At 35.7% G+C, this 24,482-nt stretch overlaps 1 protein-coding gene across 4 annotated transcripts in view; it reads left to right on the top strand.

Moving 5' to 3' along the window:
- CNTN5 (contactin 5) overlaps positions 1-24,482 on the top strand; it is an 812,742-nt gene that overhangs the window by 724,863 nt on the left and 63,397 nt on the right. For all 4 annotated transcript variants that reach the window (XM_058545360.1, XM_058545362.1, XM_058545361.1 and 1 more), the window contains one exon: positions 19,692-19,850. In XM_058545360.1, coding sequence (XP_058401343.1) covers positions 19,692-19,850 — 159 coding nt within the window. The remainder of the gene's footprint in view (positions 1-19,691; positions 19,851-24,482) is intronic.

Raw genomic sequence — 24,482 nt, 5'->3', positions numbered from 1 at the left:
ATGGAGATATTGACAAGAGATAATGTATGAAAGGTAGTGCGCAGTATCTTAAGAAAAGCATAGGCTTTAAGTCAGACCATTTCACATCCCCACAAGTCTTACTAGGTCTATGACTTTGGGCAGATTGCTTAACTTTAACCTCACTCACCCTTCATTCATTCATTCAATACTTATTCATCAAACATTTGTAGACCACATAATACGTGGCAGGCACTGTGCTAAAAACCAGCTAACCGTGAACAACTTATGTTCCTGCCATGGAGGAACACATCTTTTTACAATATAATATAAGTAGTGCCGTTACAGATGTATGAGCAGCACATTTTGCTCTCTGATTGTAAGCTCCATTACCAATAATAAAAACAGCTAACATTTATTAAGTTCTTCCTATATTCAAGGCACTGAGCTAAAGACTCCATATCAATTATTTCACCTTGTCCATTTAGAATATCATATAAAAATGACATGAGAGGGGTACTATTTTTAGTTTCAATTTGCAGATAAGGCTCAGAGAGGTTTAGGACTTGTCCAATGTCACCCTAATAAGCAGAAGAATAGTAAGTAGAGTCCAGGCAGACTAACTTCAAAGCAAGCATTTTAAATTACTCAACTGCCTTCCATCATCAATTGCCAGACTGTTTCTATTTTATTCATCATTGTATCCCCTGAACCTACTTAGTTCCTGGCACACTATAGTTCCTGACAAATATTAATAAATATTTGTAGAAGGAAGGAGGGAAGAAAGAGAAGGGAAGGGAACGGCAAAGAAGAAGGAAGGAAGGAAGGGAGGGAGGGAGGGAAGAAGGGAGGGAGGAAGAGAAAGGAAGGAAGGAAGGAAGAAAGGAAGGAAGTGAGGGCTATAAGAAACAAGGGGATACAGTGACAAGCTCTGCCTAGAAGTCAGAGAATTTTTATCAAGCAGATGATATATGGGCTGGATTAAAGAACATGTAGTCCTTTACTAAGCCAAGAAGGAGAACAGAAGATAGCCACTCCCATCTGCCTCTAAGGATAGGCCTCACTTTCTCTAATCCTCTCAAGTACCTAATCTTTGACCACATGACCAGGAGACTCAACATTATTAATCAACACTTTCTATCTTATATCTCGGTCCAAATGATCACTAACCGTACTGACAAGTCTGAACTTCTTCTGACCCCCATGTCTTGCCAATCATATAAAATATCAAATTCTAATGACTATTTTCTCAGGACATCTTGTGGGACTTCTTACCTAGACACTGTAGATTTTGATAGAATGGAATCACTTCTGGACAAAATACCACCAGGAATGTTAAGCATCAATAAATAATAGACCTCTTTCTGCGTAACCTCTTCTCTTTCTCTCAATTTAAACTTTCTTCTGATCTTCATAATTATGAGACAAGGACAAAACTCCCAATTCCTTTAAAAAGCATCTGACCTTCATTCCAACTACTGCTGCTATTCTTTCAAACCCTTGATACTCATTGTTTCCTACCTACTTATGGATGAATTGTGATAAGAGTTATGAAAACAAAACAACACAAAACAAAAAATGGTCTTTGATATTCAGAAGAATATCCTTAAACTCACCAATATTTACTTAGGCAAATTATTGGAAATACATTTTATCTGTCTGTTCATTTGTTTGTTTTAATTGTTTGGAAAAATCATCCTACCTACTCACTTTTCATATAGTTTGTATAGACACAGCCTAAATCAACCACCAATCCTTTCTAAAACCTGACCTTTTAATTTTCCTAAATACATTCTGTTTTCTGTGACTGTTACCTAGATTGTTTTAGCATGTCTTTTGAATACTGAGTAGTAATTTGTTTTCATATGAAGCCTAGAATACACAGTCTTGTAGGATGTATACATACTACATGGCCCTTTTTTGAGAATCCAAATGTGGTCACCAAGAACCCAAGTTCCAAGCAAAAGTTCTGCTGAATGTCAACCCAATGACTGGTCACATCTCCAAGGAAGACAATGGAAAATTGGTAAGACCACTTTAGTCTCTATCCCAAAATCTTGTTTTATTTCAGTCTATGTTCCAAAATACTCGATTCTTAATTCTTTTCTTGATTTTGTAACACCATACAACATGTAGCCTGGTCTCTGAATGATTTTTCATTGAACAACACAAAATCCATGCAGATTGAACAGAGAGGAGGCTAGCATTGATCAGAAGAAACTTTTGCTGACTTTTACCGAAGATTGAATTTTGTCCTCCCAAACACCTGGCAAAGGTAATGTCTCCATTTCACTAAGTACTCCTTAATTTGGACTTGCAAAGGCAATTAGCTCTCTAATGAGTTAGAGCAACTGAGGTGAAAGAGTAGGGAAAAAACTGAACACCAGATGACGTCAGTTCATGCCAAGACAAAAAAAAACAGAAGTGAGTCATTCTTGGTCAAAATCTTTCAAATAGATGTTTCCCTTTTTCATTTTTCAAAACTAAAGTGTGTAGACCTTATTGTTTAGTATGTATGGAGAAAATCTAATTTGACACATTATATGTAAAGATTGGCATGGGTCTTTACCCTTTGTTGTTGACTGAGTGTATCAGTAGATTTTACCTTTGGAAATTTCTGGATCATTGCCGAGGTACCTAAAAACTGAGGGGGAAAGGGAAAAAAAATAATTCCTAGCTTGATAAAAACAGTTTGTTAAAATAGAAAATAACCTCTACAAGATTCAAAGTGGACAGGTGTTGAAAAGCTGAGCTATAAAAGTGACAGTTGCAAGGTTATTTATTGCAATGAGAAAATAAATTGCATAAATTCAAGATGTGCAAAAAGGTCTGCTGTATTTGTGCTGCATTTGGAAAAGCAAGATCTTTGGGCAACCAGAGTGCTTAGCACTGGACGTAGTTTATAGCTGGTGCTCAGCAAACATTAGTTGAACTTCAATAGCCCAATTTAAAAATGATGCAAGCTGTTTAAAATGGCAGTGATAGTAACCAGTTTACCCAGCCCATATAGTGTAGCATTATAAAAATAACCCAGGCCCAGATTTGAATCTCACTCTGATGCTAGCTGGATAACCATAGGCAAATCATATTACCTCTTTTGGATTCTTCTTTTGTAAAATGGGGATAATAATATCTAATTTGCAGGTTTAATAGGAGAATGAAATGAGATTTAAAATGGTAGAATGCTTCTCAGTAAATGGTAGACGTTGTTATTGATATTCTTAACTGGAGGAAGAATTTTCATTTCCCTCATCTTTAAGATTAAGGAGATGAATCATTGTTCTTCATGGTATGGATGGGCAGGAAAATTGTATACATTTATCCAACAGGTGATTCTATCTGATTATCCATTGACTGAAATATTCAATAATATTGTGATTGTTTTGCCCATCTTGTTCAATTACAATTTGCTAATACATTCTAAACGTGATTGGGAGCATTTTGACTGCGTCTCCTCCTTCAGGGTCAAATTGGTGTGTTGATAGGCTTAATTGTGTTCTCTGCCAGTTTACTTTCAGCAGGATAAACTGTGAAACATCATCAGGGCCATCTCAGTATATTCGGTTAACTGAGCCAATGAAATCTTGCATCATTTTCCTGAAGTGGGTTGCTTACATTAACACATATTTATATGCATTGAGATTCCATTGTGAAGGAATCCATCCTTGAGCAAAATACAATAGCAATCTTAGTGTGCAAGGGAATTTCCCATATGTGAAATAGATGCTGAAGGGCTTTAAGTACAGTTACACAGTCACTAAGAGGATAAGACGGAGTAAAAAAAAAAAAAAAGTTAAATACACAAAATATATTTCATTCTACGAAAGATGTGTAAATGAGGCTACAACAGCGAGGTCATAGTTCTAAGAGTACTACTTTCATGTCAGTGACATTCATCACTATCTATATCTCTAATATACAGTCACCAGCTTGATATCACATAAAATGAGCACCAAATATGTATTATAAAATTGATTTAAACCACAGTATTCAATATTTTTAAAACATAAATATGCATTCTATGAATGTTTACATAGAACTTTGCCAAACTTCAGTTTAGTTGGCAATGACGCAATGCAAAAATTAAAATAAAGAGTAGCAAGCCTTTATAAACACCACCAAGGACACTAAAGGATTTGGAAGCACTTGTGAAATAAAGACTTAGATTTTAAAAAATTGAAACCAAATGGTATAAATGGTTTTCAAATTCCCCTGGAATTAGGTCTTAGATTTTAAAACATTCTAGGTCAAAAGTACAAAATTTCAAGCAAAGGAAATTTTTTGTAAACCACAGAAGTTAATCATCTATACCAAAGTGTCCGCTTTCTCATTTGTCAGCATTCTGATCTGGTTAATTTAAGTGCTCATTAATCACAGAAAACTATGGCATAAAACAATCTGTTTGAATGACATGTTGTGTTCAGGAGGTTATTGGTTCATGTAATTATTTCTTTTGTGCCAACTCAAGAAATAGAATTGTTATTAGTAAACTTCATTTGAAATAGCTAATCACTGTTTCAAAGATATTTTATCACTTGATCTGCATGTATCAGTAAATCAAAGTTCACGTATTTGTCTTATACCCTCAGCTCATAGAATGTTAAGTCAAGCTAATAAGCAGCGTCGATCATACCCTACTGAATGATAGTCTGCATTGCAGACACTCTCCCTGTAATCCATCCATTATTGGAACATCTGTTACAAATTACCCACCCTCCAGGACTGCTCTATTTAAGTGCTTCTGCAAGAGCCCACTGTCTCCATTTCTCCAAATGAATTAAATGGTGGCGTCGGGATTGTACCAAGTTCGCTGTCACCATATGACAGCAGTCATCTTTCAGTCTGTGCCGAGCTCTCATGGTCCACTGCATAATGGTAAATGTCTTCTTAGAGTTGTATAACAAAAATCCTCAGAGTACAAGCCAGCAGCCATCAAGAAACCACTAAAACAGTTCTTTCTCCGTTATATCTCAACCATTGCCCAATAAGTTAAGCACTTAGGGAGTAATACTCATTCTTTTTTAAGTCCTTAGGGGACTATTGATTTGCTCAGTTAGTTAAAATATGAAATTAATGACCCTAGTCATTAGATACATGTTTGTCAACGTTTGTTCATTTCCATGACCATGAAATCTGTCCCTAGTCTCAAATAGACATCTTGTAGAACATGTTGCTGGTATCAAAGAAAATCATGAAGGAAAAACTAAATAAATGAGAATAAGTGCTAATTTACACTTCAGAAAAAAACATATTAAAGAAAGTTCCCTACTTACAGTTTAGTCCATACTATTGTCAAGGGCACACCTGTCTTAAACAGAATGGCTTTATAAATGTGCTACCCTAATGCATCATTGGAAATAATAATTCCAAACTCACTTCGTGATATATTTTGAAAAGTAAGTCACAAGAATATCTATAAATTATTCATAAATGAATAGTGAAACTGAACAAATTTAAAAGTCCCATTTAGTCATACGTTATTTTCTATCTTAATTTGCATTGCAGAGTTGTAGTGAGTCATATTCAATACACCCAATATTGGATTTATAGAACGCTTTGCAGAAACATGGTACCTTGCATATTTTAACACCCCATGTGGTATTTTCCTACAGGATTTCTTTAACTCATCTGTTCTTAGAATTTATGTAATACCAGCTTAATAAATTAATTTCAGGGTAGCTTGAGGTTTTGAATAAACAAGCTGATAATTTTTAATTATTCTTGCCAGTTTGTAAATAGACCCTCAAATATCTATTTTCCATTTCAGAAAGATCACCTTCGATGGATGGACAGCATTACTTTTATATTGGAATATATACAGTGTGTGCAACTTCAACTCATGTAAAACTACATTAAATATTTATGCCTACTTAACTACCTGGAATTGTTGGTTAATTTACCTTTCACCTGAAGTTTGTCATAATTGACCAAGATGTGCTTGTATTTTTCTAAAAAACAACACAAGAATTCTTTAAGCAGACATTTTAAACATAGTGTTGTGGAAAGTCTCACATTGGTAATTAAATGCTTCAGCCAAAAATGGCACAAGTCCTTTTAGCTCACTACTCACTGGTCTGAACCAATCACATAGCTCTGTCTACCCCATTTAACCCAAAGGAGTCAGAGTTCCAATGACAACTACATGTTCACAAATTATACCTACCAGAATAAATGTCATCAAATTCCAATTTTATAAGACTAGGGTGGGGAAGAAGTGGTGTGGTTGGTGTTTTGTTTTTTGTTTTTTTTGGGGGGGGGGAGGGTTTGCTTACAATGGAAGCTGAAGAATCACACTCTCAATAAGATTGCAAGAGACCAGTATGCACAGCATCCTCTGAGACTACCACTGTCACTGAAACCACACTGACAGCTTCTACAAAGCAACAGTGACACAATAAAACAACACAGGAAACGTAATTTACTGAATCATCACAATTTATATTTGCTACCAAAATCTTATTGCAAAAAAAAATACTCATGTATTTTTAATGATTTAAATAGACTTTCCCCCAAATCTTCCTACAGCTTCCTAGGGCTTCCATTGCACTTTTGCTCTATGGTTTTCAATGGCTTCTTTCCTTTGACTTTTCTCATTTATCCAATGGCTTCCCATCACACTCAGAATAAAATCCAAATTCAATACCATTGCCTCTAAATCTCTCTACTACCTAGCACCTACTGACCTTTCCAACATCATCACCCTCCTCTATCTTCTTCCTTTACTTTGCTTGAACCACATCAGCATCCTTTCTGTTCCACAAATATGCCAAATTCGTCAACACTTAGGAATTTTTTCATTGATGTTGTCTGCCTGGAAAACTCTTGCCCATAATATTTATGTGGCTGGTTGGCTCTTTCTTATCATTTATTTCTCAGCTCCTTACCTAATGTGTCCTGCCTCTCCTCTACCCAGTTTTCACTCCACTTTATTTTCTTCATTGCATTTATTACTATCTGAAGTTATCTCATTCATTTGTTCATTGACTGTCTTCTCTTCCCTAGAAAGTAAAACTCACAAGGACAGGTACCTTCCTTATCTGGTTTACTGCCTTATTCTCAGAGTCTGGCACACAGTAGATATTTCCTCAGTGTTGTTGAGGAAACTATTAAATGTATGAATGAATGAATATGTAATCTTTTCCCCCATAGACAGTAACTACATTTTTAAAAATCAGATAAATAGGAAAGAATGGACAGCATATGGAGTATTAATTGAATAAACAATAATCATAGGCATTTAATATTAACTATGTTGTCATGTTATATAACGTCAATAAAGCAGAGAAATGGACACAGTGAAATAAGAGGAAGAAATATTTGAGAGTAGTGTGGTGGGAAAGGATTTCCTATGGCTGCAATCACAAAACAGTTCTTTGAAGCTTGGCACTCCCATCTGTATAAGTCCTTCAGCATTTTCTCATGACTTTATCTCACCTTCCACTCCACCCTATTCTTTGCAGTATACACACACACAGCCATTCTTACATGTTGATCTAAATGTTAAAAAGTAAATGGAAATAAATAGCAAAGAATGATTTGTATGCCGGATTCTGGCTACATGGCGTATGTAAGAAAGAAATTAAATAGGAGTGCTAAAGAAAAGGTTTATGTGTCCACTAAGATTTTATCTCCAAGAGAGGAGTCTTTGAACTCTCAATTGATACATTGGCCAGATGAGAGCCAGCGCCTTATTATCTTGCCCTATTTGCAACTGTAGGGGCCCCAACTTATGTCCTGGGAGCACTGTCACGTATATCTTGATCTATAACTTGGGACATGAAACCTTTGACCACAGCTTTATTCTACTGCAAGAGATGCCTCTCCACAATTATTGAGTCTTTCCCTGAGTTTCACATGGACTCCACTTAATCTGTATGGTCACCAGCTATATCTAATTCAATTTCTACCTGAAGCTCATGACTTCCTTGATACCTATCATGTCAGCTTTTAAACTCAATCATCTCTGTTTCTGGTTATGAGCAAACATAGGGCATAAAGAATCTAATGGAACAATGTTGACTCAGCCTCTTTAAAATCATGTTTTTCACTTCATATAAGTTCTCAATGTTGTTTAGCAATATTACTGTTCAACTGTTATTGATTCCCCATCCCATTGTTCACAATGACTATTCTAGACCTTTTCAACTCTCTTCAGGCTCCAAACTAGCATCTTCTTACCTCTGCACTTGACTGTTATCATCAGAATTTATTTCAATTGAGATTAATTGCACTAAATTGAAAAGAAAAATTCTGAGATCCTTCTCCAGGTTTTCCCTTTATTCCACCATTTTTCTTCCAATTTATCCAAGCATAAAATTCTGGAATAATATTTCATTCCCACTCTTTTTTTTTTTTTTTTTTTGGTGAGGAAGATTTGCTCTGAGCTAACATCTGTTACCAATATTCCTCTGTTTTTGCTTGAGCAAGATTAGCCCTGAGCTAACATCTGTGCCAACCTTCCTCTATTTTGTATGTGGGTCACTGCCACAGCATGGTTGACAAGTGGTGTAGGTCCATGCCCAGGATCTGAACCCGCGAACCCTAGGCTGCCCAAGCAGAGCGTGTCGAATTTAACCACTGTGCTATGGGGCTGGCCCCCTCATTACCACTCTTCACTCTTCCTTTAAAACATCTAATGTGTTGGTCAACTTTCCATTTAAAAACATTTCCTGGCTCTCCACTACCTACAAAACAAAGTTCAAACTTATTGTCCTGGTGTTCAAGGTCTTCCCTCAACCTCTTTTTCCTCACCTTTATAGACTCCTGCTACTCTGATCAAACTTAAATTTTCTTTTGCTTTCCCTCTCTTCAAAAATGCCTTATATTTTCCAATCTTTTGGTGTATTTGTTTACTTATCCTTTTTGCCACCAAAAAAAAAGGTTACCTATTCCGTCTTTAAGTACTAGCCCAGAAGAACTGTTTTCTTGGAATCTTCACTGAAAAACCTATTCTTCCAGCCTCAGTATCTAAAGAACGTTCTGTGTCCTGGAGACATGAAGAGAATTCCTAAGTCACCCTTCTGGAAAATGGCAGCCCCTACATGAGAACCTGGGTCTCATGGCATCTAGTCAGCCTTCATCATTCAAAGACGTCAAGTTTAGCTTTTTGTTTTTGTTCTCACAGGGTAGTTTCTCCAACCCTTCCAGGCTTCTTTTTTTTTTTAAATCGATGCAGCAATGAAAACCACATAGAAAATTTAATAGTAACTTTGTAAAATGGGATTTTTCAATTTTGCTCTAAAATTTTTCTCTGATTCTCAAAACTTTGTTAAACTTTATTGTCATAGGAATACATTGATTATAATAGTATGTCTTTAATAAGTCTCAAGTCTCTATCTAAATGTGATTATTTCATTCTCCTATAGGTAAATTTTTAAATCATTTTTATAATTTTATTGCATTGTGTGTTTACCTATCTGGCTGTTTTCTTCTAGTTCACGAGCTGTTCTGTCAGTTTTCCCAATTGACTTGTCATTTTTCAATTCCAAAGGGTAATTAGATATTGTTGGAGATCCTCTTTTTGGGCTCTTTATCCTAATATAACCAGTCTTGGCACAGATGAGAAATTATTCCAGTTTTAATCCTTCATAAATGAAGGGAGTTCTCAGCTATTATTTGTATCCTACAGTGTTCCCAGTTGCAAGTAATATAAAGCCTAACTCAAATAGGATTAAATAATAAGGAAATTTGTTGGCTCTCTTGACAGGAAACTAGATTTTTTTAATTGGTTGATTTGATGTCTCAAGTTTTTTGCAAGGACCCAAGTTGGTTCCGTCTCTTCACTCTGTCCTCTACAACGTTAGCCTTACCCTACAGCTCATTGTAGTCATAGGCTGACTACCAAGAACAGTAGAGGCTAAATGCTTTCTTGTTCATATACAACAGGAGAAAGAACTAGCATATCTCTATAAATGTCCATCCCTTCATCTGGTTTTGCCAGTTTAGACCATGTGCTTACTCCTGAACCAGCACCTATCGTAGGAAGATTGCCATGATCTGATGGGCTTAGACCTAGCTTCCTGAACCAATCACTAGCAGAGGCAGGAGAGATTGCCAAGAAGGGCATAGACTAATCAGGGCCACTCATATAATGAGGAGTTAATTCCCTATGCCACCTTGGGACAGGTGGAACAAATATTACGGAGTCAACTACAAAGTTCACTTCATCTCTAGCATACATTTTCTACCTCTAAATCCATTTTCATCAATAAAAAAATTTTTTGCCCCAGCTCATAATAATTTTTAATCTTCTGAAATCTACATTTTCTGTATACGCTGAATTATGTGAAGTAGTGTTGTGCAGTAATGAATAGCATGGAGTTAAAACTCAGATACATATGCAACTAAGAACCAGACTTGAACCCACAGATCCACTATTGGAATATTGTGTGACCTTGAGTGAGTCACCTGGACTTTCTGAGACTCAGTCTTCTCATTTGTGGAAAGAAGGTCTCAATACCAGATGTGCTGTAAAGATTAGAGAGAAAGTAAGTATCATCTGGCATGAAACCTTCTACCTGATAGGTGGGCATTAAATCATTATCATTTCAGCATTATACTTTTTTTCCATTTTACATTATAAGCTTCCCAGAAGATACAGAGTGTTTATTGAATCTACCAATAACAATACATTTTTTTCTTTTTCAAATCATTTTGACATCTATCCTTATTTATTTTGATAAAACCAAATGTGGCTCATAGGTTCTTATTTTTATCAGTAAAAAATGAAACATTGTGAGATCATATGACATTGTCAAAGTTACTGAGTTACTGAGAGGCCTAGCCAGAGCTAGTGTAGCTATTTACAAAGTAATTTTTACATACATTACCCCATGTAATCTTCACAATAATGATATAAGATTGATATATCATCCCCTTTATAAAATGTAAGGAAATTGAGACTCAACGAAGTTCGGAAGCTTGCCCAGGGTTCAGAAACTTACAGAAATCTCTTACATACAAGTCAGAACTGGAATAAGATTCTTCTGACTCTTTATCCAAATCTCCTTTCTTTAGACCAGTTTTTCTTGAAATATAGGGTGCATAAAAATTTCCTAGGCATCTCGTACAAAATATGATTTTGAGGCTCCAGTCACAGAAATTGAAATTCAGTAGCTATTGAGTATAGCCCTGGAATGCACTTTTTTTTTTTTTTTTTTTTTACAATCATGCCAGAGATTTCATTGTTCATCCAAGTCTGAGAGACACTAATAGCCTGTTTTTTGTTGCTGTCGTTTAGAAACTCGGTGTGATCAGATGAGCATCTAATTAATAGCATGTAACAAAGATGAGAATGTAACATAATTAGAATCTTATTTTTTAATATATGGTAAGAGTTTTTCCAGAACAGTGCTGTGATTTTGTAAAGATGTATTATTCTTTCTCATATTTTGATTGGTCAAAGGTGAAAATGTGTACAAAAGTAATTCAACAGCTATGCTAGCCTGTTAAGTTAATAAAAATTATTTATGCAATCATTTATCACAAATCTATTCTGATAACACAGTTTGTGTCAAGAACTGTACTCGCACTGGGAATACAATAGTGAGCAAATTACAAGCACAATTCCAGCCCCCCGTACCTAAAATCCAAAGAGGAAAGCCACCATTAATAAAAAGTCACATAAATAAGTAGAAAGCTTCAACTGTGATTTCAACCAGAGTGAGAGTTACATGGTACTTTGAATGCATATAATCGAGTGATTTTGCCTAGGCAGGGCAGTCAGAGAAGTCTCCTCCAAGGAAATGAAATTTGAGCAAAGAGATTTGAAACTGGAAGTCTAAATAGGTCCTAAGTAGGCCATGTGAGGAGGGAAAAGAATTTCATTCTGAGAGACAGGGTTACATAAATGATGATAGATAGATAGATAGATAGATAGATAGATGATAGGTAGACAGACAGATAGATGATAGATAATAAAGATAATGATATGATAGATGGATAGATATAATAAAGGATGAGCTTTACCAAATTAATTGAAAACAAAGTTGTTTTTGAAAAAAAAAATTAGAACTGTTTGTCTCTCATTTTCATCTTTAACTGTACCTGGTAAAAAAGAGTTAGTTCTTCTCATGGGATTGAGAACAGTAGGAAAAAGTCATTTAAACTAGTTTAGTGAATACGAAAGAAATCTAAGAACACCCTCTAGACTTCATGAGGAACATAATGATGGTAAGGAAGTATCTGAGGAGAAGGTAAAGAAGGAAAGACGCAATGCTATATGAAGTTTGCCAGCCCAGCATGCTAAGAGTATGTCAGGAGACATTTTCTTGTGTAAAAATAAATATACTCCCAATAACACCATACTTCCTAAATAAGGGTATACCAGGATTCTTCATAATTCTATTCTAAAGATGAAAACCTCAGCAACCAGTTACTAATAGGTTTTAATATGTGATTAATTCAGAAAATCTACTCACATTATTGACTACTACTTTTTAATGAAAGGTTTTGTTGTTATTTGTATATGGTCTTTTAAATTGGGTCTATGCAAAATGATCCTTGTACTGGATGGTTGGTTGCATATAATTAAACTACATGATAAAAATAAAAAATACTCTTTGCCACCTGAATTATTGAGTTTGTTTCTCTGCATTAGTCTAATCTTCCAGACAGTAGCTGAATCTCCTCTCCACTCGGTATTAGAAAGGCATGATCAGGACTTTGCTCCCATGAGTGATTGCCATGCCTGCTTTCCTTTTTTTTGTAGCATATTTCTACATCTTTAGAAGTAAATAGTGTCTGTCTCCAAGCAATATTTATGGGCTTAAGAAGAGAACTGACTTAAGATACCATGGCATAGTTGGTATCAGATTATTCATTTTGGTTTTAAACAATTTAAAGCAAATACCTGTTTAATGTTTTAAATCCCAACAGGTTTAATTTTTCACTTAAAACTTCTATGTGAGGAAAAATAGCAGAAAAGTGCCCAAAGCCAAATAAAAATAAAAACAAACAATAGATTTAAAATGTAAAAAATAACATATAACTATAGGGATATTTGTTGAATCAGTAGGTATCAGAATCAGGCAGAGAACGTGACGCTGTCTGGGTGAGAAAGAGCCAGAAAAGTTGTTCTGCATGGGGAGTCAGTCTTAGCATTAGGAGGATGTTTTTTAAGAATTATTCCTTAAGAAGGGCTGGACAGTCACACCACAAGAACTCTAAAGCCTGACACCACTAGCTGTTGTCTAAAAAGAGAATGGGCAATAATTTCACGGAAAGTCAGTACACGACTTCCTGTTTGTTAGCACATTAGTTTGTCAGAATTTGCTCTGAACAGGAAACACCCCTCCACTGGTTGTCAAGACTAAAGCCAACCTCTGCTTCAACTCCTGTTCCCCTCAAAGCAAGAGGACCCTTGGACTCTGTTTTTGAGGAGGAGTTTTCCTGTCTCAAGTACTCCTTCCTCACTTGAAAAATAATAGGGCTGAACTAGATGACTGCAGTTAATTTAAAAATTTCAAGACTGTAACATTGCTTAACTATTACTTGAAGTCTTAGGTCCTTGTTTCATGTCACCAGCATAACAATAATAGCTTTAGAGTTTGCAAGGAGATGTATATTTTTTATTTGCTCTTCAGCTTTAAAAGTCAGTCTTCTCCAGAGAAGAAAATTTTTCTAACTGAACGTTAGGTCAACCGAACAAGTAGATCTGAGAGCAATCTAATAGCAATCCTGGCGAGCCTTTGATTGAGGATAGATTGAATTCATGAGAACATGGCATCTGCTAGGGGCTTTTGTGCTCTGTCATTTGCTCAGCAGTCCTCACCATGAAGATATGAAGAGACTGTGTCCATTCTTTGAGATTGTCTATTTTTTTTAACAGTTTTTTATTTTATTTATTTATTTATTTTTTGTGAGGAAGATCAGCCCTGAGCTAACATCCATGCTAATCCTCGTCTTTTTGCTGAGGAAGACCGGCTCTCAGCTAACATCTATTGCCAATCCTCCTCCTTTTTTTTTTTCCTTTTTTTCCCCAAAGCCCCAGTAGATAGTTGTACGTCATAGTTGCACATCCTTCTAGTTGCTGTATGTGGCACGCGGCCTCGGCGTGGCCAGAGAAGCGGTGCATTGGTGCGCGCCCGGGATCCGAACCCAGGCCGCCAGTAGTGGAGCGCATGCACTTAACTGCTAAGCCACAGGCCGGCCCGTGATTGTCTATTTTCAAATAAAATATTTATTTTAGTGATCCTATATAATAGCACTATCACGGGGAGAGTAGAGGAGGGGGACTTTCCAGATTCCTGCTCATCTGACACTGAATCATTACAGCTAAGCATAAAATTAATGAGATTTCTGCTAAGTGAGTGGCATCTATATTCAGACACTAGCTACTGTCACACATTTGTCATCTCTGAGATGTTTATCTGTTATTAATCTATTTTCAAAGATATCTTGTGTAACTTAGCTATAAAAGCCTTTGAAGAGAAGGGCTCATTTAAAAAAAAAGTCAAAGGATGACGAAAACATGACCATCATTAACAGACCTTAAAAACAGATATTGATTGCATTAATATAATATTAATGTAATTCACTCCTAAATATATACAAGAAGCTAATTGCAGCCAGCATTCAGTACAGAGTGTTTAAAAATATATTTTCTCCATAAATAGAGCATCAATAAACCAATACTAATATAATAACCGTAAATCTCATTTTCACTTTTATTATGGTTGAAAATTGTATTTAATCTGTCTTAAAAGGTAAATCACATCACTGATTTTTCAGAAGAGTTTTACGATAGTATATTCGTAAAAATCTTTCAGATTTACAGGGATCTGAAAAAGTATCTATCCATAGGCTTTAATACTCTAAGTTTCTAATAAGAATGAGCCCTATTATTAAATCATATGAAAGGGTTTATTGTCTTCATTCATAGAGCTATTCTCTCATTTTTATTACCACCCCACACTAAACTTGACTGAAAAAAACTGTTGGCTCAAATATACTTTATTTAACAAAAAAGAGGCTATCATATTGGATCTTTGTCTTATATGATAATTACTTTATTTTAAAACAGTCTTTTACTTGTTAATTGTTACACAACATTCCAAACTCAAAACATAACTTATGTCCTTCCTTTTCTTTCTTCTTCCTTTTTTTTATCCTCCCTTCTTCCTTCCATCTCTTCTTCTACCAATATTTATTGAGGGCCTAATATATGCCAAGTACCATGTTGAATATTCAAACTAGTGGAAATTATAGAAAAATAATTATACTCAATGTAATAAGTGCTATAATGAGATGTAAAATGTACTCTCAAAGCGCTTGAACATAACATTATCACTGCCTGGCATTTATTTTTTTGTAAAAGATCTGTCTTTGCCACTGGACTTGAACACATCTGGGACTGGACCCTATCTTACCCTCCTATAAACCTTTCTCGCCCCCGTCTCCCACACTCGGCACAGTGCTTCACACATACTAATTGCACTAATAACACAATACTGAATTGCATTCAGTAAACATTTAGTTAAATAGGGTATACTCACAATAGTACAGGCATATGACAATATGGAGGCTTTCTTTAAATTAATGAACTTTTAAAATAATTGTAGAAGTAATACAAGCTTATTGTACAGAATTGGAAAATCCAAACAAGAATAAAGAATAAAATTTAAATCATCCACATCCTCACCTCCAAGCAATAACCACCATGTATACTTTAATGCATTTCTTTCCAGTCTTTTCCTTTACATATTTGGCAAATTACTATTTAGACATTCATATTTACATAAAATGTTGCATTCTACTTTTTTCACTTATATTGTGAACATTTCCCATATCATTAAATAGTCTTAAATATTAGGCAGTTTAATGGCTGCCTAATATTTTATCATAAGATTTTGTGATTTACGCATTACATAATTATTAGACAATTAGTTATTTACAATGGTTTGTAATTATAAGTAATTGCACAGCCACAATCAGTATCCTGGGTGGATAAATCTTGTTCACTGTCACTGATTATTTTGCTAAGGACCATAATTGGGAAAATAGCCACACATAGAGAAAAATACTTGGGGATTTATTAATTATGTTGTAAATTCCATTTTCTGTTCCAGCTGAAGTTTTAAAAAATTATTTAGAGTAATTATTACCTATTATTGAAAGAAATTTACCTTTCTTTAAGAGAACTAACTTAAACATTTTCATAGAGCTTTAATACTCAGAAAAGCAAATTATTTTATTCAAGTTAACAGTTATTTTCCACAAAATCTTCTATCACACGTCACACATGGTTGTTAATAAATGCTTTTTGAAGAGGTGAATAAATAGAATGGATGAAATGGAAGAGAATAAATGAAATAAAATAAAAGAGCTTAAAAAAATGAATATGTTGATAATTATTCCTATTTGAATACATTAGCTACATTTCAAGTCTTTTTTTCATAGCATCTTGAAGATGCTCCTGACAAACTCCTTATCTATGAACAAACTGTCAAACCAAACTATTTTGAAGTCTGTCCCGATTATTCATTGCTGCCCCAAAACTTAGTTACTTAAAATATCAATGTAGTATTTGCTCTCATGGTTTTGGCAGCTGACAGGCACAGCCAGGCTCTTACTTGGGATCTCTCGTGCACACGAGTCCCTTAGTGGCTGAAGCTGGAGTCACTTGAAGGCTTCATCACTCACGTGTCCGGTGCCTGGGCTGGGATGCCTGGAATAGCCGGGGGCAGCTTGGATCTCCCTCTCTCCACTAGCCTCTCCAAATGGCTAGCTTGGACTTCCTCACAGAATGGCAGCCTCAGTTTAATCAGATTTCTAACTAGGCAGCTGGATTTTCCCATAAGAATTCCAGGAAATCTGGGATGAAGCTGCAATGCTTCTATGACCTCTCCTCAAAAGTCATGCTGTGTCACTTCTACCATTGTCTTTTAGGTGAAATAGCCACAGGCCAGCCCAGATTCAAGAAAGTGAAAGAATAGGCTCCACCTTTCGGTGAGGGAATGGCCTGCATGTCCAGGGAGGAAGGGGAGGGTTGGTGGCCATCATACACAGGCTACACAAAGTTCTAAACTCTTTTTTCAAATGCCATCTCTATCTCTACCACATAATTTAAATGTGGCTTTCCCTAATGCGTACTTTTTCTCTTTCTTTCCTTCCTTCAATTGAAACTACTCCCTACATTAACATTGAAAGGAGGAAGGATCTGTATACGCCTTGCTTCCTTAGACAAATCAGGGTTAACAATTAGCTCTGAATTGAAATCTCAGCTGTGCTGTTCACTAGCAGAGTGACTTGGGCAAATAACTTCTCCTCATTAGAATGGACTCTCTGATACCCACTGCCTAGCATAGCACCTAACATATAATATGGTTATTAACTAAGTAATTTTGCTTATTATTTATTGACTAAATCTCTTTGAGATTCCATTACATCCTCTATGAAACAAGGATAATAATGCCCACCTCACAGTGACATAGAAACAAATGAACAGCTTAATGTTTGCAAAATACTTAATACAGTCCTTAATACAGTACAGTGAGGATATGGTAGCTATTAGTATTATTATTACAGTTAATATTCTTATCATTGTTATATTATCATCATTATAGTTGCTCCTCCATATCCCTGTCACCAAAGTCTAACAACTTGCTAGATATCTTCTTCAACACCTGAATCTCATTTATTTTCCTCACCTCATCCTTAGCCACTATTTTACTGCTTTGAACATTCACATTGGTGACACATCAAACATATTCTTCCTTAAGTCTTTGACCTTGTCAACCCTAAAATTCATATTCTCCACTTCACTCCAGATGGATACAAGCAAATTCTCACTCAAAAGTATCCTACACTTAAATCACAAATTCTGCAATTTTCTCCTCACAAAGCAAGTTCTTATTCTTGTATCTTCCCCTCATAATAATCTGGTTTCCTTGACTCCTTTCTCTTATTCTAGTCTGTCAGCACCTTTCTGCTTCACTTGACTCCCTAGTCCATCTTGACACTATGGTCATTCATACCACTGGCATCTTTGATAATAAGCCATACCAAATTTACAAACTCCTAAATCTGAAGGGATTCAATTAACTACTTTCTCTGGCCCTGGTCCTGGTTTTCTATCTTAATCTTGCTGAGTTGGTCAGTTCCACTTCAAAATGGTGCCATTGAACCACACTTGAACTCCAATACTATTCCAAAACATTTATATTTCACTCTTCTTCATATCTTTCCTCTTTTATCATGTGCTTATTCCAGACCTTTACCATTCTGCTCTAGCTCAGTCCCATTCTCACCCAATCACCTTTACTTTTTGTAGGTTTTTTTTCTTGTTTGTGAAAGTGAAAAAATGAGAATCTTACCAAATGAGCTCTCTCAACATCCCTTCTTGCCTTCTCAAAAGCTTTCTCTCTCTAATCATTGTTTCTTCCTTCATTTCTCTGAGAGAAAAAGCTGCCACTTCTTCTCATGCTTATCATCTACACTTTTGCCCACAGTCTCAATCTTTTGTCACCCTCCTGATGGAATAGTCCCTGTCTTCTATATCTTTGCTCTCTGCTATCTGCTACTGGTTCTTCTCAGTCTTGATAACAGTGCTCATTTCTCATTTCATAAAAATGCCATTTGCCTGGAGAGGGTTTTTAATTCTATCTCCATCTCATTATCTCTTCCTTGTTTAAATTCTGTACCCTGAGGTCTTTACTAACTGTCTCTATCTCTTCGACACTCCACCATGTCTTAGCTTCTTACAGTCTAGGTCAGCCCTTACTGCTCAGACCAAGTTCAGAGAGTAACTTGCTACATAAGGACTAACTCAGAAAATAACTTACAATAATAAAGATGGGATTTTTTCATTGAAAATAATAGCATCTTTGCATCTTGAATTGTCCATATTAGGGAATAAAAGAATGTTAATAAGAAAACTGACATTGCTTTTTAGCCACTAAAATATAAACACTCTACATATTTTTAAATGTTATTAGAAATCACTATTTTAGAAGTAATATACAAAGGTATATTTCTCCTCATATCAGATCATAGTTGTTTCTTGAAGCTAGAGTCTACATGCTATAGATTGATCATCACTATTCTATACCAATTTTTCGTGATCAAAAGAGAAATAGTCTCTGATTCACCACCCTCCCACCCTGACCACTATTAATAATAGTAATAATCTAATCACATCATCCTTTTAACTCCCCACAAAATTTTTTCATGCCTCACTTCTAGTATATACCCTTTCTTGGTCTGAACTATCATTATTTCAGAGCCTTTCATATCTCCTCTGTTAGAGTTTAAGTACTTGACAGTCACATCACAGTATTTGTACATTGCAGGTTTCCCAAACATGAAAATTAGGCCAATACATCTATAGCTTTTTAGTAATGATGGGATCATTCTTGTTCCTGACAGCATTGCCTATCACTCTCTGTTGCTGCCTCTGTAAGCTGTGATTGATTTCAACAGCCGTAGTTGATAGTGACATTCATATTCTTGTGTTTGTTTCTAAATATTTTTTCTTTTCCTATAAAATATAATGCTAATTGGTAGTTGCCTCCAAGCAAAAAGTGTTAGAAAAAAATTAAATCTATAGTTGTTACCCTCAGAAATCATGGAAACCAGCTTGCATCTCATCACTCTTTACTGTCAATTTTTTTTTACTAAATATGTATTTCATTGGACAATTACATAGTTTGATTGGATCCTTATTAGAAATACAATTTCTCATGGCTCCTCATCGTGGCTTGTGCTTCACTTTATCCATTCCCTTCTGCCTATAGGTCCCCCGGGCCCACCAGGGATAGTGATCGTTGAAGAGATCACCGACAGCACAGCTACGCTCTCCTGGAGTCCAGCAGCTGACAACCACAGCCCAGTCTCCTCCTACAACCTGCAGGCTCGCAGCCCATTCTCCCTGGGCTGGCAAACAGTGAAAACAGGTAAACGGCTCTAAGGCAACATCAGATACAAACAGAGCAGCTTCCTACGTCAGGAGGTATCTTTGCTAACACTCTCAGTAGGATCAGCTTGGATTCTGGAAACTTTGCTATTTATTATAAAGTTAACCATTGTTTGCTTCTTTTTATAAAGCTACCTTGCTTTCTTCTCTTTTCAATTCCTGAGGAGGGACCACATCATTTATATTTGTTTGTTTATTGAAATAACTTTAGACTCACATAGACGTAGCAAAAATAGGACAAAGATTTCCTGTGAACCCATCCCTCAGCTTCCCCCAGTGATAAACATTTTACATAACAATAGTACAATTATCAAATCAGAAAACTGACATTGGTACAATACTATTAACTAAACTACAGATCATATTCAGATTTTACCAGTTTTTATATGCAATTTTTCTTTATAAAATTCTATGAAATTTTCTTGTGTAGATTCAAGCAACCACCAAGACAATCAGAGAAAGAACTGTTTCATTACTCCAGTTCCTTGTGCTGCCCCTTTAGAGTCACACATCTGTTTTATTTATAAAAAGAAAATCTAACATAAAATTACATTATTTAAAGCAATGCTGCATTTTAATACCTACTTCTATGATGTTTGCATTATAGTTGCATTATTTTATAAATCATTTTCTTCTCTGATGGTTTTCTTTTCAAGTTATAACTAAACTGCCCCTACTCTCCAAATGTAGCTGTCTGCAGGGATATGTGAAATTACACTCACTTGATCGTTATTGGATACTTGTTTAACATGCTGGTATTTGAAAAGTGTGCAATGTCTATAAAATGTAATCTTCGGAAGCAGTTTTCCTTACCAAGTAGGGATTTGTGATTTTGTTTTATTTTCTATTTAAATATAAAATCAATTTACCTGTTTAGAAGTGAAATATAAAACCATTAAAATATCTGAGTGCAATAACCATAAAATGCAATTAAGCAGTATGTTGCAGGAGTAGAGTGGTCCATTTTGTTGCTTAAATAAAATAAATTTGAGCAGAAACTTTTTTTTCCTGTACAAATTTACAATTTAGGGGAGAGGAAATATATTCTTCTGCATGTAAACTATAATTCAGGTTTTTCTTGATATTAGCTTCCTATATTAATTATAGAATTCAGTTCGATTGTCATTGCAGTATACTATACATGTCTACATATTTATTTTGTAATATATATAATTGTAGGTATTAGCCTCGTTCCTGGCTCCATTTTAACCCTGTGACATCTCTACAGACCCAAGACATTGTGGGAATTTCTAAGTCCAGTAGATAATTCTGGAAAGGACACAAATTCTTATAACCTCCACTCCAGTGCTCCCATCTTATCCTTAGTGTGACAGCCCAGACCTTTTGCTCCTTCATCTACATCAATTTCAGTAAAGACTGGCTCTAATGCAGAAATATCTATTAGAAAAAAATAGATGTGTCTGGAGTTTGAAATTTCTGGGAAAGGTAATACAACTCATAAGCTAGTATTTAGAAAGCACTTAAGATTCCTTTATACACCAACATGAATACAAAGAGCAGTGAGTTCCTCATTTTTGACAAATGAAGTTATGAGTTCCACATGGACCTTCTAGCTGAGCACAACTGGAATTAACTTGTCAATATTGCCAACACAAACATCAGGCTCAAATCAGGTCACTGTGAATGGTACTAATTTATTCATTTTGAAGAAAGTAGGAAAACAACCATAGGAACAGATAATTTCACTTGCAGACCCATTTTCGGTTCATACAAACTGCGTTTGATTTGGAAATCTGACTTTCTTCTTCATATTATTGAGCAGTATTAGCGGACCTAGTTTCTTGCTGTGTCTGCCTAGGAATACCAAATCACCTATAATCATTGAATTGATTGGGCATTGTTTACTTAATTCAAATGTGTTTCTTAACTATTCTTCTATCAGTGGACATGTCTTTTATCTGTGGATATGTTTTCCATTGATTGATTGGTTGATTAAATTTGTCGACTAGTCAGGCTTATTTGCGTAGTTTACTTTTAATTATTTAATTAAATTCTTAGATGCAATTCTTTTACTAGGAAAGGCATTTTAACAAGTTTCTCTCCCTGAATTGATATGAAGTCCTCCACTGTCTTTAGTTGCTGTGTGTCCTCTCTGAAGCAGCATGTTTTCTTTGGAACCAACCTGTCCCCTTTAGCTTCAGAAAGAATATCTTTATAAAAAGATACCTGCAAGGCTTTAAAAATAGTTACTTTGGTATACATTCTCCATTATCGTTAATCTCCACAATATTGCATTTGAAATCTAAATCCTAATTTTATAAAAAAGTTTGTTTCTAATTTATTTCATATTACATGTTATTTCACCAAAAATATTAATACCTTTGACTCATGCCTTTTACAATTATTTTATAGCCCTTACAACTAGCAATGAATTTAGAATTTCTAAACCTGTTTTGTTTTTTGTTTTTTTTCCCCTTTTTAAAGAAGGATTAGGGGCCGGCCCCATGGCTTAGCGGTTAAGTGCGTGCGCTCCACTACTGGTGGCCCGGGTTCGGATCCTGGGCACGCACCAATGCACCTCTTCCCTGGCCATGCTGAGGCTGCGTCCCACATACAGCAACTAGAAGGATGTGCAACTATGACATACAACTATCTACTGGGGCTTTGGGGAGAAAAAGGATGGGGATTGGTGATGGATGTTAGCTCAGAGCTGGTCTTCCTCAGCAAAAAAAAAAAGAGGAGGATTAGCACAGATGTTAGCTCAGGGCTGATCTTCTTCACAAAAAAAAAAAAGAAGGATTAGAATTAAGGATGGTGGAGAGGATGTGGGGTGGAGAAAAGAGTCTTTAAAACTAATAATTATGGCTAAGAAGATATAGATATATGTAGCCTGGGAGGAAGTATATTTTTATATTTGATACTAATTTTGTTTTTTAACATAAAGCCTGAAATACATCAAGATCAAAACAGAAATTATGCCAATTTTGATCACACCTGGCAGTTTAAACTCCCTTTTCATTCATTCATTAAAAATTTATCAAGCACCTTCCAGGTAGTGTTCTAGGCACCTGGGATACATGAGTGAACAAAGCAAAACCAAAAATCCCTACCCTTGTGAAGACTGCATTCTCATGAATGAGGACAAACAATAAAGAAAGAACATAATAAATAGGTAAATTATATAGTACCTTGGAAGTTAATGAATAAAAAAATAAAGACATATTATATTATAAGAAGGGTCAGAAGTACTATGGTAGGGGCAGTGTATTAGTCTGCTCAAGCTGTCATAACAAAATACCATAAACTTGGTAGCTTAAAAAGCAGAACCATATTTTCTCACAGTTCTGGAGGCTGGCAATTCCAAGAGCTAGTTGCCAGCCAATTCAATTCTGTTCCTGGTGAGAACTCTCCTGACTTGCAGATAGCAGCCTTCTCCCTATGTCCTTATAATGGCAGAAAGAGAGGAAGCGAGGTCTCTGGTGTCCCTTCTTATAAGGACACTAATCCTATCAGATCAGAGCCTCATTTAACCTTAATTACTTCCTTAGAGGCCCCATCTTCAAATACAATCACACTCGGAGTTAGGGCTTCAGCATATGAATTTGGGAAGACGGGGGACACAGTTCAGTCCATAGCAGACACGTTGCAATTTTAAATAAAATAGTCAGGATGAGCTTCATTGAGAAGGTACATTTGAGTGAACATTTGAAGGAGGTGTGGATTTAGCTGTGCCAGTAAGGAGCGGAAAGCAGCCCAGGTATAAGGAGCAACAATGCAAAGGCATTAGAAGCATTATATGCAAGAACATTAGAAGACCAGTGAGGCAGGAGCAGAGTGAGCTTTAGGGAAAATGGTATAAGATGAATTTGGAGAGATTGGCAGGACAAAGTCATGTAGGACTTGGGCTTTCTTCCTGAGAGAAGTGAAGAGACATTGAAGGATTGATATTCTAAGTCTTATCTTTTAATATATTTACTCAAACTATGTTGAAAATAGCATATGGGAGAGTCACATAAACTAGTTAGGAAGCTATTATAATTGAGAGGTGGTGCTTCAGGATGACAGAAGTGGAGGTGGTAAAAATGGTCAGAATTCAGAAATATTTGGAAGATAGAGCCCATACGTTTCCTGAAAAACTGGATGTGAGGAGAGTAAGAGAAAAATAATTCAAGGATGACTACAAGATTTTTGACCTGACCAACTCAAGGATGGAGTGAGTTACTTTCAATTCACATGGAGAAGCCTATGTGGTTGGAACAGATTTGGGGTAGGGGTGGAAGAGGAGTTCAATTTAGGAGATAGTTTAATACATACATTAGACATACAAATGGAGATAAGTAGGCAATTGGATACACGAGTCTGAAGTTTAAGACAGAGATTTAGGATAAAGAGATAAATTAGGAAATTATTGGCATGTAAATTGCATTTAAAACCACAAGATTGCATGTCACCTGCAAGGATATAAGTATAAAGCAAAGAAAAACATGAAAATCGAGCCCTAGGGCACCCAATAGTAAAAAGTTGTGAAGAAGAGGAACCAGCCAACGCACACAGAGAGGAAGCAAACATTTAGTTGAAAGGAAAACCAAGACAATGTGATATCATGGAAGACAAAAGAATAAAATCTATGGAGGAAAAGAGAGTAATCAAC

The sequence above is a fragment of the Diceros bicornis genome, chromosome 7 (genome assembly GCF_020826845.1).
Source record: "Diceros bicornis minor isolate mBicDic1 chromosome 7, mDicBic1.mat.cur, whole genome shotgun sequence".
Classification (NCBI taxonomy): Eukaryota; Metazoa; Chordata; class Mammalia; order Perissodactyla; family Rhinocerotidae; genus Diceros; species Diceros bicornis.
Note: the sequence above shows the minus strand (reverse complement) of the source record. Positions and strands in the feature narration are given on the sequence as shown.